The sequence below is a fragment of the Heterodontus francisci genome, chromosome 5, assembly GCF_036365525.1.
Source record: "Heterodontus francisci isolate sHetFra1 chromosome 5, sHetFra1.hap1, whole genome shotgun sequence".
Taxonomy (NCBI): Eukaryota; Metazoa; Chordata; class Chondrichthyes; order Heterodontiformes; family Heterodontidae; genus Heterodontus; species Heterodontus francisci.
Window position 1 is genome coordinate 124,488,468 of NC_090375.1, and position 17,622 is coordinate 124,506,089.

A 17,622-nucleotide genomic window follows, 5' to 3' on the forward strand; every position below is an offset into this window, starting at 1 on the left:
GTAGGGGAAGAATGATCGACTTCCATAGTCTTCTCACACTTGCAGGCAAGTGGGCATTTGAAGCTTAGCATGTGGAACATGTGATCAGAAATCCACATCCTAATATTCACTGCTCTTGGGAGAAGCTTTTGTAATTTAAACTAGCAATATGAAAAGGTTTACAGTCATTTCATTGCTTCAAGGGATTTCTAGCTCCTTGCCTTTATAGTTATAGTAATGTGCAAGTATGCTCTATAACAATGCAGAATTGGCTGTGTTTAGGGTTGGCCTTTTTTGACATTGTTGAATATTTTTTTTAAATCACAGTACAATTGTGATTCTCTAAACACAGTTTGTACCATACTTGCTGTTACTCCTGTAAAACATGCTGCAGTGCACCTTGAAATTACTAAACACATACCAACAGACTAGACGTTTGCTGCAGTACAGTACTGAAACTCATTGTAGTTAGTTTCAAATTGTACACCCTGATGGTACACATATGACTATTCTTTAATTATTGTGTGTATGAATCAGAAATTCCTTAAAAATTAAAAAACTTACCTGAACTTCTTGTCCAATTCCACATAAAGTCTGACATATTACCGTCATTTTATTGAGCTTATTCCTTTCACTTATGGGATGTACAACAGCTTGATCGACAATGATAGTATTAAAACTAAGGATGGCAACACAGTTGTACACTGCATTATTTGGCACAGCGCCTCATTGTGACAGGGCTCTTGGTGCGTTAAGTCAAAGAAAATGAACTAGAATTCACATCAGGCTACTCTTGCATGCACTAAAAAGCTGCTTCCAAAGTTATAGTGACCTGGGAGCAGGAACCCCTGTAAGTCCCGTTAGCTGAGGAATGTTGTTCAACATCTGGGGATAGAGCAGAAAAGAACTAAAATTGCGAAGGAAACAAAAACAGGACAGCTTAAGTTTTCACATGAATTCAAGTGTAAGAAAAACTACCTTTAGCTGTCTCAGTGGTAACATTCTCACTGCTGAATCAAAAAGTCATGGGTTTAAGTGACTTGAGCACATAATCTGGCCTGATGCTTCTGTGCAGTACTGAGGGAGTGCTGCACTGTCAGAGGTGCCGTCATTTGAATGAGATGCTAAAACGAAGCCCTGTCTGCCTTCTCAAGTGGACATAAAAGATCTCACTGCACTATTCAAAGATATTCTCCCTGGTGTCCTGGCCAACATTTATTCGATGTTGCTTTATGGAACCTTGTGCACAATTTGGCTGCTATGCTTCCTTACTTTAAACAGCCATTACACTTCAAAAACATTTAATTGGCTGTCAAGTGTTTTGGAACATCCTGATGCCCTGAAAGGTGCTGTATAAATGCATGTTTTCTTATCACATTTATATCATTTTATGATATTGTGCTGTCTCGCTTTGAAGTTGTACTTAGAAAGTTTAACAGAATTTCAAAATGGACAAATATTCAACATCATGGGATGATATCAATAAGTCACATGATCAGCTCCATACATCCCTCTTTAGTATAAAAATTATTTCTGTTTACTCTATAGGGCTGTTTTAGTGATGCCAGCTAAAAGTTGCTGGGACTGGTTATGTGAGGTCCAAATCCTTTGCTGGCAGAATGATAAACTGGCCTTGCCAGATGCAGTAAAGGGTAAAAGGTAGCCTTGTAGCATACTATCCCACTAATGCACGTGTACCAGTGCAGGTTTCGTACGAGACAGTCTCCTTATGAAAATTGCTTTTTAAGCATGAGCACAAGTTAAATTGTAGGAAGGCGGCCCAAATCATAACATTTGTCATTAAGACATTCTGTTGTCTCCTATCATAAGACAAATATTAACCAGTTTATTTTAAATGGGTTAATGCTTCCACCAAAATACACAAACTCAAGAGATATACAGCTGTAATAAATTTTCTCTTAGCCTCAGACGTTACAAGATTAGTGGCAAATGGTGACAAACTGATCTTGAAGATGTGAATGTTTTGATTTAAAAAGTTAAGAATTACGGTGAGATGCTATTGTGAAAACTGGCAGACAGGGTCAACAGTAATGGATGGTTACTTTAGGAAGAGGGGTTGAAACTAAATAGTGCTGACCCACCGACATGAACTGTGTGCAGAAAACTATTCTTGTGCTGGAAAGGATAGATCCACGGCACACTCGATATTGAGCCTCAGGCTTTATTTATATTAGACTGGCAAGCTGTAGATGCCTGCTGCCTGTCCCAAGACAGCTTGCCAGAGATGTGGAGTTAAATTTTAAGCCACTGCATCGCTGGCAATGGCCCTCATGTAGGTCCTGGGAGAAGAACAGGGAGGAGGGAGGTGATTGGTAGGGGGCAGAACAGAGGCCAATATCAGTCTTTTAGACTGCTGTGGAGCTGTGTTTCCACAAAGTTCTTTTTTGTATACTTAGATTTTTGATGGTTGTTTCCAGCAGTCCCTTGAAGGACTACTGAATAGGCTGTAGGTTAACCTGGTGCTGGCAGTGTTCAGTGGAGCTCAATTTCTGGAAGGGGTCCTGAAAAAGATATTAGGCCCCCTACTTGCTTAATTCCTGGAGGCCTATACTTCTGCATTTACTAACAAGCCTGGCAATAGCGGAATGTGTGGCCCTTGCTGTCTGTTGTATTGCATGCTTAAGTTTCTGTTTTACACCTGTAAAATGGGCACAGCACCAACAAATTTCTAGGTCAAGCTCAAGAGCCCATTACAAGTGCTTTGATGAGAATAAAGGAAAACAAAAATCAAGATATTCCTAGTCAGTAAAGAACAGTTTAGATCAGCTCGCAAAACAACAACAAAAGGATGCATGCTATATGCATCTATGAAATGAGGCCCAGTATAAGCTTCGAAGATGCAAAAGCATTGACAGGATGTCAAAGCAAAGAAAATCCAATTTTATAAATTCTTTTAATTGTTCTTGTTTGCATATGACTCACTAAAAGCTGTCTACATCTCACCATCTGAGAAACTGCTGTACCCAGAGCTCAGATGATAATTAACTTATCCCAGAGAAAGACACCATAGACCTAGTGGATCAAAAATCCAAGCAGGAACCTGACCATCTACCAAAATGGAAAGAGACAGTTCAAGCCATTAAGCAGGTAAAGACTGAAAAAGCTCCTAGTTGATGAAACCCCAGATATACACAAATGTGCAAGTTACAAACCATCATAAGGTCAGAAATGGGGGACATTCGCTGATGATTGCACAATGTTCAGCACTATTCGTGACTCCTCAGATACTGAAGCAGCCTGCGTCCAGATGCAGCAAGACCTGGACAACATTCAGGCTTGGGCTGATAAGTGGCAAATAATATACCCGCCACTTAAGTGCCAGGCAATGACCATCTCCAACAAGAGAGAATCTAACCATCTCCTCTTGATGCTCAGTGGCATTACCTTCACTGAATCCCCCACTATCAACATCCTGGGGGTCACCATTGACCAGAAACTGAAGTGGACCGGTCACCTAAATACTGTGGCTACGTGAGCAGGTCAGAGGCTGGGAATTCTGCGGCGAGTAACTCACCTCCTTTCTTCCCAATGCCTGTCCACCATCTACAAAGCACAAGTTGGGAGTGTGATGGAATACTCTCTGCTTGCCTGGATGGGTTTAGCGCCAACAACACAACACCATCCAGGACAAAGCAGCCCACTTAATTGGCACCCCATTTACCATCTTCACCACCGACGCATAGAGGCAACAGTGTGTACCATTTACACAATGCAATGCAGCAAATTATTAAGGCTCCTTCAACAGTACCTTCCAAACCCGCGACCTCTCCCACCTAGAAGGACAAGGGCAGCAGATGCATGGGAAAACCTCGACCTGCGAGTTCCCCTCCAAGCCACAAACCATCCTGCCTGTTCCTTCACTGTTACTGGGTCAAAATACTGGAACTCCTTTCCTAATAGCACTTTTGGTGTACCTACACCCCAAGGACAGCAGCAGTTCAGGAAGGCAGCTCACAACCACCTTCTCAAGTGCAATTAGGGAGGGGCAATAAATGCTGGCCACATCCCATGAACAAATAAAAAAAAAACAACCACTCACACAAATTGCTACAAATCATCTGGAAGAAATCACAGATCTGAAGGGAGCTCTCGTAACAGAGAAGTAACCTTCACTGCTCCATTGTTACTCACGACCTTAATCGGTGTTGTTCTGACATTGGCAAAAAGTTACAGATTCCCATGTGTGCATCCAGTATACCTACCAACCAACAAGTCTACCAACCAAAATCATGCTAATAGGTGGGTTAAAATGACAGCTTTATTGTGCCTTATGATGCAAAATGTGCAAAGGATTGCAAGGAGCTGTAGACTCCAACTGGGGGGTGATTCTAACCTAATCCGTCCATTGGAAAACTGACAGGATCAGATGCAATGCTGGTTATACACCCGCCTGATTTTACTTTCCATTAAAATCAATGGGTTTCCTGTCTGCCTGGTTACATTAAAATTAGTTAAGTGCTACATTGGAGTCAACGAGCAGAAACATTCTTCCATTACTTCAGCACTACTTTGGGTGGATCTCAGTGGAACTGAAACAATCAGAGTTGTTTTGGATCCAGCAGTGGGTATACATGAAACACAATGCAGGCATTTTATTCTGTCAGCGGCGGTCTTGGCGTCTGGAAAGATCGACGCTGAGATCTCCGCGTCACCTCTTCTCTGGAAGGCCCGCCGAATCTAGTGCCAATTAGGCATTTAAGGATACAGCAGCAGGCCTTCACAGGATCAAGGACTCTGTCACCAGAAGTCCTGCCCTTGGACAGCTGCCAGCCAATCAGAGGCCGGCAGCTGCAACGCCACTGTGGAGACGATGTGCTCCTCCAGCAGCAGTCCCTACTCAAGGCCAAGGAGCATTTCTGGACCCAGGCCAGGCAGGAGGGGTCTCACGGAGTGAGGGTTGCCTCTCAGCGGGCCCCTCCCCTTCCCAATGCCAGGTCCCTTGTTCAGGCACTGTGCCTTTTAATGAGGTACCCCCCCACCCCCAGATCTGGGAAGCAGCTAGCACGGTTTTCCATGCTGCTTCCCGGGTGGCAACAGGGCTGCCCGCCATACAGCTAACTGCGGCTGCGGGGAGGAAGAGGACCATAATTAGGGGTCCATTGCCAAGTTAAGGGCTTCAATTGGCGCCGGGGCAGGAAGGGCGTTCACACGCCTTCCCGCCCCGGACTAAAAACTTTTGCAGACGCAGGATGGTGGCGGGAGCCCGCCCTCCTGCCACCATTCCATCCGATTTTATGCTTTGCACGCTTCCAAACCTGCTGCAGGGGACCGCATAAAATTTCCCCCAATGTATCATTGTGGAAAAGAGAAATAAAATTACACAATGTAGTTACAATGGATCGAAGGTCCATCCTGTTTCAAACGATAGAAATTCTACATTCCACTTCTACATATAAAGTTTCTGGATTATATGTTGCCGCCTTATGCCAGATAAACGGTTAGACAGCAGAATATTCTGGTGCGCGTTGAATTATCAGGTGTTAAAAATGGAAACGTTCTATTCTCAAGAGAATACCAGCCGATGACAGAGGTCAATCCATCTGATGGAAGGCAGGACAGCTTGTTTGATCCTTGCAAATTACCGCCCCATCTCCAATCTCATTTTCCTCTCCAAATTCCAGAAACATGTTGTCAACAACCAAATTCCTGCCCGTCTTTCATACAACTCCATGTTTGAATCTCTTCAGTCAGGTTCCTGCCTCTGCTACAGCACTGGAACAGCCCAAAGTCACAAATGACTGATGTATTTTTCCTCCTCGACTTAGCTATTGCCTTTGACATGGCCTACCACACTATCCAACGCCTCATACCTACAGCACCCCAGCAATGACTTCACCCAACCTTACGTCTGGAGTCCCCAATGATCTATATTTGCACTCCTCCTCTTCATCTACATGCTGCCACATGGTGGCATCATCCAAAAGGGTGCTTCCACGTGTGAGCTGAGGACATTCACCGTCACCCCTCAACCACCTCTCTCATAATCTTTACTGCAATTGTGCTGCCAAACCTCTCCGTCAACATCCAGTCTTAGATGAGCCAAAGTTCCCTACAGTTAAACATTGGGAATATCGAAGCCATCATTTTGGCCCTGCCACAAATTCCATACCATCCCCACCTACAGTCTCAGGTGGAACCAGACTGATCATAACTTTGCCATCCTAAATGATCCAAAGCTGAGCACCCAGCCCTACATCCTTGCCATCACAAAGACCTACTTCCACCTTCTTAATATGACCTGTCTCCACCCCAATCTCAGGACATCTGCTGCTGAAACTCTCATCCACAGACTTCACTGATGGCCATATGCCTTCAGCCTCCTCAGTCCCACACTTTGGAATTCTCTCCCTAAATCCCCTCGGTCTCTCCATCTCCCTCTCCTTCTTTAAGACCCTCCTTAAATCCCACCTTTTTGATCAAGTTTTTGGTAAGCTGTCCTTACATCTGCTTCTTTGGCTTGGTCTCAATTTTAGTCTGATTACACCTCGATGAAGTACATTAGGATGTTTTACTATGTTAAAAGGCACTATATGGCTGAATTTAGCGAGCCCAGGATCCAGAAGTGAGCACCGTTCCTGCTAGTCACGTGGACAGCTGGCCCACTGCCATCATGCACCGGGTGGCTACTTTGCATAATGAAGGCACAGGGCCTGTCCAATCATGTGGTGGGAGCAGGATGTGAGACGCTGAATACAGCATCAGATGACTCCAGAGCACGTGCTGGCACCATATTTATAGGCCTGCCAGCCCTTCTTACATTTCTTCCTTGCCCTCTCTTGCTGCTAGCTCTTCAAAACTGAGACCCGTATTGCAGGGACTCTGGACCACCTCCCACCTGCCCCCATTCCCAAGGCAGACCCTGCAGGCTGGCAGAGGCAAGATACAGGGTGGCCCCACGGTTTAGCGATGCCTCCCTCCAGATACTCCTCCAGGCTGCAAAGGAAAGGGGGTAAGGTCATCTTCCTCCGCAATGGCAAGAAGAGGTCCTCCCACCTGACCAAGCAAGCCTGGATGGAGATCGCTGAGGAGGTCAGCAGCCATGGGGACAACCCCAGATATGGGTTTCGTGCCGCAAGAGGGTCAATGAACTCCATCGTTCTGCCAAGACAAGTGCTCCACATCTGTCTCTTTTTTAGTGATTGCAAGTGGCTATGCAGAGGAAGCAGGACATGGGGAGGGAGGCACTACAACGGCGATAACAGAGGGGGTTAGGAATCGCCTCATCCTAACAGATGCATGGCTTCTTTTACAACTCACCCCCATCAATTCTCCAGAACGCGGACGGGAGCATGAACTATATGTGTTAGCCAATAGGGGACAAGGGGCTTCCACTAGCAGAATTGTCATGTTGATCTCTCTGCAAAGTATGATTATCTCCCTCTTTCCACTTGCAGGACAAGAGTGCGCATAACAGGAGGGAGACAGCCCAGACTGGTGGAGGCATCCTAGACCTTGAGCCTCTCTCCACAGCAGAGAAAGAGGCATCCGAATTGGCAGGGACAGGGCAGCTGCTCCAGATCAGATGAAGAGACTAGAGTCTCTGCACAAGACAGCGAGGACTGTCTTCCATCACCATACAGGTCACTTCTGGAGACCCACATCGCGTATGGTTGACATGTCGAGATCAGCACAGCCTAACGCACATGTTTTGTGTTCTCTCATGTAGGGCGGCATCTGAAGGAGACTCAACAAGAAGTGGGACAGCCGTCCACCTCTGAGGAATGGCAGGCAGAGAATGCACCATCCCATGACTCTCCTGCACCTTCCACCAGCACAGATACTTTCACCTCGGTGGGTTTCCGATCTGTGGAATCAGCTGTGGCAACTGGGACTCGTCAGTGTGTAGGCATCGTAGCTGCATCTCAGGAAGCGGGCACACACCTGCAGGAAACGCTTTCAGTGGTCACAGACCAGTTGAACATTGATGAAGGTGGCTGGCTGGTGCATTGGAGACTTGATGGCCACACGCGTGCAATCTATCACACCTTGCACCTGGGGAATCCAGCAATGCCTCCTGACTGTCAGGGTTGGTCCGGTAGTACACAGTTACCAGTCCTTTTGAACAAGGCATTCGTCACCTCCCTGATGCAGCAGAGGGTTGCTGCCTGGGAGACCCCACAGATGCTTGGAAATGTCAGACACGTGAAACGTTTAGTGCCACTGTGATCTTCATGGCCACTGGCACGGGGTGACCCCTGAATCCCATAGGCCGCAACTCATCCTGCAGCAGTGCATATCAGTTGGTGACAATCTCCTAGGAGAGGCGTAGTCTTCGCTGACAATGCCGCCCAGACATTTGGAGGTAGCTGATTGAGTCCAGTCTACACTTTGGCACAGGTAGACCCTTCTTGGCATGGCCGGCTGCTGCTGCTCGTCTTGGAGCTTCATAGGCAGGCACAGCTGCCTCCTGGCCCTCCTTCTGTCGGATGCGCCGAATCATGCTACGGGGGTCCAAAAAGACAGGGTGTATGAGACCCGTACCAGGTGACCAGTGGGCCTTCAGCACACTGTCAATGCAAAGATGACCCTGCCTTGGCAGCTGAGCTTTTGCTACTCCTCCTGGCAGAATCACTGATGGCCCTCAGTGCCCACCCTTGCTGATGGCCAATCCTCTCATCCAGTGGGCAACCAAACATCGCACCCAAGAGTTTAATCACTCAATACAGCCACCCAAACCCAAGCCGCCACTGCTTAAAGACCACCCGAGACCCTGCTCAGCTGGCACTTCCACCTGAGACCCCAACCCCCCCTTGCAGAGCACCCAAGACCCTGACCCCTTGCAGAGCAGTCGGGACACCGCCCCCCCCCCCCCAACCCCGCATGCACGGCACACAGCACTGGAGTCCAACAATGGCCTCTGCACACTCCTCTTCCCTATACAGTGCTGGACATGGCGCCTACCTGCTGCAGCACTGAGACCTTGCCTCAGTGTCACCAGCTTCTAATAGTCGGGAATCAAAAGGCATGCAAGGACTGCCCGCATTCCACTTAATCCCAAGCCTTCCACTGAAACATGATGAACCAGATGCAAACATAATAAAAACGTTCAGCAATTTACATTCCCGTCACATTGGGGCATTATTTCGACTTTGGTGCTTTCCTGCCACTGACGTCAAAACGCAGATTTCTGGGCGGACATTTCTGACGTGATTCTCCATCCCCCCACGCCACCATTCCCGCTCCAAACAGCCGCACTAAACTCAGCCCTATGTGCAAGTTGTTGTTGGTAACTAATCACACAAGCTGTATTTGTATAAAGGTACAGGCAATACCTTTTACCAGAAATAGCATTACCTCAACAACAGATGCTATATGGGGAAATTCTCCTACTTGTTTGCGTACCTTTGGAGGAAGATCTGTTGACACCCTAGAAAAACCTCGTAAATGGACATCATCTTGTTCTTATTTTGATTCAGATTTCTCTATCCAGAGGCAGCTCAGCTTGCTTGTGATTTCTTTAATTCACATAACTCAACTGTTGAGCTCCATATAGCAGTGGTGAGCCAGAACTCCTAAGTGCCTGGAAGCCTATCTATGGCAATATAACCTCGCTTAAAAGGACTGTGGAGAAAAAAAAAGGATTAAGTATCTCTAAAGTGGTTTGTTATGTTAAACTTAGAAAATAGTTTAGTGTGCCAGTGCAAGTTAAAAATTGCATTGCTCTACAGCTAATATATACTTGGTTCTGTATACCTATTTCTCACAATAGCCTGAATTTTCAGGTGCCCCCGAAAATAAGAGCGCCAGGCATTGTGTCAATTTCATGGTGCCAATCTTAGTGCTGGCAAGAATAGAGTCCTAGAGTCATTTATGACATAGGAGGCAGCCATTTGGCCCATCGAGTCCATGCTCTCTCTCCATGGAGCAATCCAGTCACTCTCATTCCCCGCTCAATCCTCATAGCCCTGCAAATTTATTCTAAGTGCCCATCCAACTTCCTTTTGAAATCATTGATTGTTTCCACTTCCACCACCTTCTTACGCAGCAAGTTCCATGTCATTACCACTCACTGCATGATTTTCAATCTCTTCATCAGCTGCTATTTTTCTTACAACAATTATACAAAGTACCATTTATGATAGAGAAGCAGCAAGGTGCTAGCAATAATAAGCAGTATGGGGGGGAACCGGAACAGGAATCCCACTCTCTGTCCAATTCAGGCCAATTAAACTTGTTCAAAAGCTCATTTAGAGCTTGCTGAAGGGGGAGGGTTGGCTATTTAAAGGGGTGCATGGGTTTTAGAAGCTTTCAGTTTTAGAACAGCTGAGGGAAGGCGGGTACAGAATGTCCCAGGACATCACCACAGCCTCATTAGAGGGTCAGCAAGACAGAGGGGGACTGGGCACTTGGTAAGGGGGTTCCCTCGTTACTGCACAGGTTGCAGAGACTGGGCACTCAGGTTCCAAGCCTTGAATGATATCAGCATCCTCCTAGCATTGTGGGGGTAGAAGAGCAAGGGGCAAGGCAGCCAAGGACAACTGGACAGCTCAGAAGGAAGGCTCCAGCTGCCAATGGCAATGGGGCATTATCAGATTCTGAGCCCTGTGGCGATGAGAGGGCAACACCCTTTACAGGAATGGAAGAACCCCAGCTATCAGGAGGGTACAGGAGAGGAAAGAGGGGCAGGAAGGCAACGGAAGCCAAACACTCAACACTAAAAATCGACCACTGAAGACAGAGCTACCGGGAGATGACCAAGAACCAGTGCCGCAGAAGACTGTAACTCTCCAGGCAGATGGTCACAGACACCTGCGCCCTAGTCACCGAAGAACCCGCACCTCTGGTCACCATGCTCTGTCAATGGCCATCGAAGTCAGAGGCCTTGAACTTCTTCGCTTCTGGCTCCTTCCAAGGATCAGCTGCGGTCCTTGGTGGCATCTCAAAAATGCTTGCACACCACTGCATCTCACTGGTCACTAATGCCCTCCCTGCCAGAGCTGGACAGCACATTCATTTAATGACAATCACGACTTCACAGGAACAGAGGGCATTGGGTTTTGCCTTCATCGCTGGATTTCCCCAAGTGTAGGGCACCATCGATTGCGCCCATGTGGCCATCAAGGCACCCAGTGAGTGGCCAGTGAGCTCCATCAGCAGGAAGGGCTTCCATTCTCTCAACGTTCAACTGGTCTGTGATCAGAACAAGAGCTTCCGCCGTGTATGCATTTGCTTTCCTGGCAACTGCCATGACTCCTTCATCTTCCACCAGTCCAGGTTGCCTCAGATCTTCCCTCCAACCCCCAAAGTGTGTGGATGGATCCAAGGGGATCAGGGAAATCCCTTGGAGATGGTTCCTGACCGCTCTACAGGAGCCCCAACCAGAGGTGATATAAACAATGCTACCCGTTTCCAGCCTGTGGCAAAAGTTCAGCCCATTAACTTTAAATTAGTAGTTTTAGCCTGAGTTACATGGTGTATCAATGTGGTATTTTTCCTGTCGATTTGGAGATATCAGGAGTATAAGCTGGGTTAACCCATAACGCTAACGCGCATGCATTGAAAATAAAGGCAAAATTGTAGCTTGCTAACCAGAATTTTGCATACGAGGCCCATCTTAGTTTGTGTATGGAAGCTGATTTTTGCAAAGCATTGAGTAGTAGCTTGAATTAGAACAGCAACAGTTGATATTCTTATTAACTTTTTAAAATATTAATTACACAATTTTTGAACAGTTTTCTTGATTGATTTAAAAAAACACAGTAACTGATTAATTCTCAATGTAATAGGGACCTCTGTTAATTCACATCCACATAAACAAGAACAGATAAATATTTCAAGTATGTAATCTAAGATTTAATTTCTGCTGACAAGTAACCCTTCCCCATTTCTAATCTTTTCTCACGGCATCTAATATAATGAGAATCCATATTTCAAACTGAAATTCGCCCCAAACAAAAAAAAAACCTTGCTTCCTAAAGCTAGAAAACAAAATGCAGCCAGTTAACAAAATGCCTAGAACGTACACTCTCAACCAAAGAAATCCTGTTTCCATGGCAACATTGCCGAGTGATTTTCTAGCTGTGGGTATCATTGCTTGAAACAAATATTGAAACTGACTAAAACAAAAATGTTCATTTGTTTGAAGGACTGAATTACAAAACAACGTATGGAAAGAATTTTATGGTGGACCATGATGATTCTAGCTTGAGCCTTCTCAATTTCCTCAAGAGTGCCAAAATGAATTGCTGATCTAGTGTGTGGGAGGAAATCTCGAGAAGAAACTTACCACTGAGTTAAAAGGCCGTGTCACACCATAAAATTATATAATACGTTTCTGTTGGCTGCTAGCTTCAAAAACTAAACTTTAACTAATGAATTATTTAAAATTGTACTTGACTATAATAAATAGTCATTGATTCCAATTTTTTGAGAATATTTACATCACAAAAACAAAAAAAATGCAGCAATTGGTCACAACATTCCTCAGCACTTCCAATCAATTCAAATTCTGGACAATGCAAAACTCTGATAAGATTAGGAATATGGAGTAGGCTTGTTTTTCAACAGTCTGAAATCTGTATAGAATCACAGAAAGCAATGAGCTGCAGCCTACTTCAAGAACATAACAAGCACACAATAAACCAGAATTGGTTCTTCCTCAGTTAACAGCACAACCAGAACACTGAAGTTGAACTCCATACCACCTTGAACAATGAATTTCTTCAGATTAGCTATACAAGTACTGCATTTAATTAGCAGTATACCTTGATTTACTTACCTAAATTAAATCTTATCGTAGACAGCACTCTATGCAATATTTGCGGAGATACCCAATCATATATGTTAGGTATGTATTGATTTATTCAATAATAATTGTGTTGCACTTATGTCCTGAATAACAAACTTCTTAAAAGCTATATTATTTTAGGATGAACACACATTAAAGTTTAATTATGATAGATTTGATTTTAATTAATAGATCTGAAAGACTATAATGTAACACCAAAAATATGGACTGAATTTTAAATTCATGGATCTCCAATGGGTAATGTAATAACTCACTCACAGGCTGACATTCTTGTTTGGTTGGTGGCATTCTGGACACAAATTATTATTTCTAGAAGATTTTGAAAACTATAAAAACATTTTATACACTGGGAGTTCTCATAAGGGCTTAAAAGTTATCAATACTGCTCATATCATGTGCAATAATTATGCCGCAGCATTTTAATTTCAATGGCACAACCACATAAACCCATATTTAATTTTGCTTTGATGTGATACAGATTATGCCTTATGCTTGTGAGTGTGTTTAAATGTCACAGTCAGTATTCTGCTCCCAGGTTGAGTATTTTGGTCAATGATGACATGGGTTCATAAGTTAGAAAACTATTTTTAGTTGATGATCTGATCACTCTCAACTACCTCGATAAACTCCAGTCCTTTCCATTAGCAGATAGGTGGCAAAACTGCTCATTTAGACTTAGATATTGAACCATGTTCATGATTTTTTTTTAATTGAAAATCAATGTTAGGTTAACTTTTTTTTTAAAAATGTTTCAGTGTCCGAAGGAACATCATGATCTATAGTGCGCCTTTTGAAATAAATAAAATGAAATGAATTCAGTGTTTGTAAGATTTCATTTTGGCAGCTATACAGTGTATGAACATTAACATTCCTTATTAGGAAAGAAAATCAGTGTCTATCCCTAACATGGTTCTAAATTCTTTTATCAAAACAAATTTATTTAACTTATGGTCAAAAGACCAACATCACCCTAATTTTATTTTTTCTCCAGTTTCTCCTCTCTTACAGGCAAATTTTCGTGCTGTAGTAGAATTCAATGGACATCAGCCTGCTAGTACATGATGCAAGTTGCTATTCTCTCTAAATAAACGTAGAGAGCGAGTGCCAGCAGGCTACTGGACCAATCACCATCCCAATCCTGACTGTACCTGGCTTTGACACATATGTACTTTCCATCAGGGATTTCAGGTGCTGATTCGGAATGGAAACTTTCTCTTTTGCTCCCTAACTCTTGAATGCTGAGGTATATTCTAGCACCCATACTACTGACCAGCTGAAATTAGCTAACCGAACACAGACCAGAAATCCTACTCTGTACGGATCAATACTTCACCAGGCAGTGCACTTAATTGTTGAGTCATCTGGGGAACCTTGATCCCAACTACAGATGGTTTAAAAGTTTACTTATTGCTATGGTCAGGTCTGTTACCTTTGAGATGGAAATGAAAATGTGGTCCCAACTATGTTTTTTTAAGCAACAAAACATTTTCACATATGTATATTCTACTCATTGTGCATCTTTAGTACAACTGGTAGCATATGAGGCAGTAGCATATGTTATACTTTAGTCACAGGAAGAATCTTCTCTGTTACCACATCTGCTACTTTTTCACAATGCATGTGTTTAAAAATCGCCTTTGTGAAAATGAAGTACAAGGATGTAACATTTCAAGTAATTACCTAGGAAATTATTCAAAACAATTGCAATCCTATGACCAATCTGGTCAGGATACCTACTGAATATTGTTTGAAAGCAAACACGCACAATTTTGGCTTCTTTTCCTGTGATATTTCGTTGCGGTTTTATATGGGAATTCAATATTCCAAGTACTTTTCTGAAAACATTCCAGCAAAAGTAGTGTTTGTAATATTTAGTATAAAGATATGAAATATCCAAATAAGAACTATAACTTTGTCTGTAGGTAAAATCAGTACTGTGGCATCCTAGTTTTGGTAAACCCATATGTCTTCAGAAGTTGTAGCAACATATATCTATAACACTTCTCACACAGGATGGCATGTGAAACTGCCAGTTGTGGAGCTGAGGGAGCCTGGACAAGAAGCGACACAATGTGTGTGCAGGAAAGCAAAACTGGAGGGATTACTAAAGGGAAGAAGGGACAAGACTATGGAGAGAAAATATAGATGATATTCAATATCATTGAATTAAAAAGAGGAAAAAATAAATAAATGTCCACACTCAATTTAGACTGTATTTTAGTAACGTTGCAATGGAGTGAAAGAAGGAATCATTTCATTAAAATGTTTACTTTTCCTCTAAAAATGTGCACAAAAGTGTTACTGATGTTAATCCTTGTAAGCAAATAAAGTAATTACAAACAGAAATTTATGACCATATTAATGTATGACCCATTTTGAAGTTACTAATGTTCATCCCCTTATCTACTACAATGATCTTTATGCAATGGTGCCGGACTTGCCCTCTCGCCCATGCATTTTCAGTACTTCTTGGGGAGGCGATTGGCCTCGAACTGACACCCACTCTGTGTTATTCACCTATTCAGCTGTTGTTGTGGATGCTTTACGTGGATCTAGACATCTGTTACAGCATTTGACTCCAGCATTTCTCGGTTGCTTTAAAATTTACTATTTTCTAAAATGAAACACGACTATTATTTTGCGGAACGATGGAATAATTGACTATCTTGGACTGGGGAATAGTTTGAACATCTGACAAGATTTCCCGGGGTCGTCCGCATGCACAGCAGAATTTTTAAATAAACGATTTGAATGCATACGCAGCTTGTGCTCCCACGCCATACTCCCTTACTGCGGAATAAATATATTTAAAGCTACATTAAAAACGTCGAATTTAATCTAGCTTCAACTCTTATCTGTTCGCTTATGAATTAAAATAAGTGAAACATTAAATAGGCCCCTCCCCCAATCTTCAAACTACTCTACAGGCATCAAGAACAGATCATAAACATGAGCGAATAAACTATTCGGAAACAGTGTGCACTACTCAAGTATTTCACTATAAATGACCAATAAAAAATAGCGCATGGCTACTTCCGGAAATCTCCCACAACTACAGAATATATTGCATGTATTTTCTCCACTGCAAACCTGCTCTATAATTCTGACAGACTTCACCTGTTTGTTGTTGTTGCCCGGAAGGCGAAGAGGTGCAAGTTTGCTCTTTTAGCGCAAGTTTGAGGGGTTGTGCCCAGTGCGCGGGAGAAAGTCCGGCCGAGCTGGAGTGGGATGGGTAACAGTGGGAACCTGTCCTTTTCCACATGGAATGATTTAATGGCCTAGAATATTGCTAAATTTGGTGCTTACTTAAGATGTTTTAACGGTCTAAATGGAAGCAAGTTGCTCAATGAAAATGGTTTTTGGAGTTTTGCACCAGGTAAAGTTGCCCCGTGCCCTTGGCCATTGCAGCAGCGCTGAGACTCGGTAAGAAGCGGGAGGTTCGCCCCTGTCGTCGGTACTCACCACCGTCTCCATAGGTCTCCACACCGTACCCGTCCTGCAGCCCGTTGCTCCATGTGCCCTCGTACCTGGCCGGACTGCTGAGACTCTGGCGGAGCCCGTACCTGCCCTTGAAGCCATGCGTCCATTCCCCCCGGTAACACCAGCGACCCTTGGTCTCTACTCCCAGACCGTGGCGCTTGCCCTGGGTCCAGTAGCCCTGGTAGGTGTTGCCGCTGGGCCAGGTGTAAACTCCCACCACCTCGAAACCGTGCGCCCAGGAGCCGCTGTATTCGCCCTGGCCCTTCGGCCCCGTACAGATACCGTGACCGTGGGCTTTGCCGTCTTCCCAGCCGCCGCAGTAACTCCCACCATCGTCGAAGTCAAACCTTCCTCCAGTCATGCATGAAACGGTGCGGACGGATCGCACACGGATTGAAATTAGGCTCAGGAGCAGCAGAGACCTGGTGGGAGGCAGGAAATCAGCTTGTATGAAAAGAAAGTACAAGCAGCGACTGACTGGAGAGACCGCGAGGGAGGCGGGCCCGCTGACTTTAACTGGAGAGATTGGCGGGGGAGGCGGGCTCGTCAGCTACTGGAGAGACTCGGGAGAGAGGAGGGCACATGGATTAGAGGAATTGGTGGGGTTGCGGGCACAGCAGCTGGAGGGATTGGGGTGGTGGGCACTGGCGCTGGACAGATTGGGGTGGTGGACACGGGCTGGAGAAGAGATTGGGGTGGTGGACACTGGCGCTGGACAGATTGGGGTGGTGGACACAGGGGCTGGAGAGGAGATTGGGGTGGTGGACACTGGCGGGGGACAGATTGGGGTGGTGGACACAGGGGCTGGAGAGGAGATTGGGGTGGTGGGCACTGGCGCTGGACAGATTGGGGTGGTGGACACGGGCTGGAGAAGAGATTGGGGTGGTGGACACTGGCGCTGGACAGATTGGGGTGGTGGACACAGGGGCTGGAGAGGAGATTGGGGTGGTGGACACTGGCGGGGGACAGATTGGGGTGGTGGACACAGGGGCTGGAGAGGAGATTGGGGTGGTGGACACTGGCGGGGGACAGATTGGGGTGGTGGACACAGGGGCTGGAGAGGAGATTGGGGTGATGGGCACCGGCGTGGGACAGATTGTGGTGGTGGTGGGCACGAGAACAAGAGGGATTGATGGGGTGCTGGGCACAGGTCCAGAGGGATTGGTGGGGAGCCAGGCACAAGGATTGGAGACAAAAACAAGAAATGCTGGATTCACTCAGCAGGTCTGGCAGCATCTGTGGAAAGAGAAGCAGAGTTAACGTTTCGGGTCAGTGACCCTTCTTCGGAACTGACAAATATTAGAAAAGTCACAGATTATAAACAAGTGAGGTGGGGGTTGGGCAAGAGATAACAAAGGAGAAGGTGCAGATTGGACCAGGCCACATAGCTGACC

At 45.1% G+C, this 17,622-nt stretch overlaps 1 protein-coding gene across 9 annotated transcripts in view; it reads right to left on the reverse strand.

Annotated features, from left to right (window-relative positions):
* The window catches only part of jph1b (junctophilin 1b), a 170,915-nt gene extending 154,200 nt beyond the window's left edge, over positions 1–16,715 (reverse strand). For 8 of the 9 annotated variants that reach the window (XM_068032060.1, XM_068032059.1, XM_068032063.1 and 5 more), the window contains exon 1: positions 16,211–16,715. In XM_068032060.1, coding sequence (XP_067888161.1) covers positions 16,211–16,589 — 379 coding nt within the window. In that variant the 5' untranslated portion in view covers positions 16,590–16,715. Of the gene's footprint in view, positions 1–9,491; positions 9,562–16,210 lie in introns of those variants that run through there. The other variant, XM_068032067.1, reaches the window with a different exon arrangement.
* Positions 16,716–17,622: the final 907 nt, after the last annotated feature.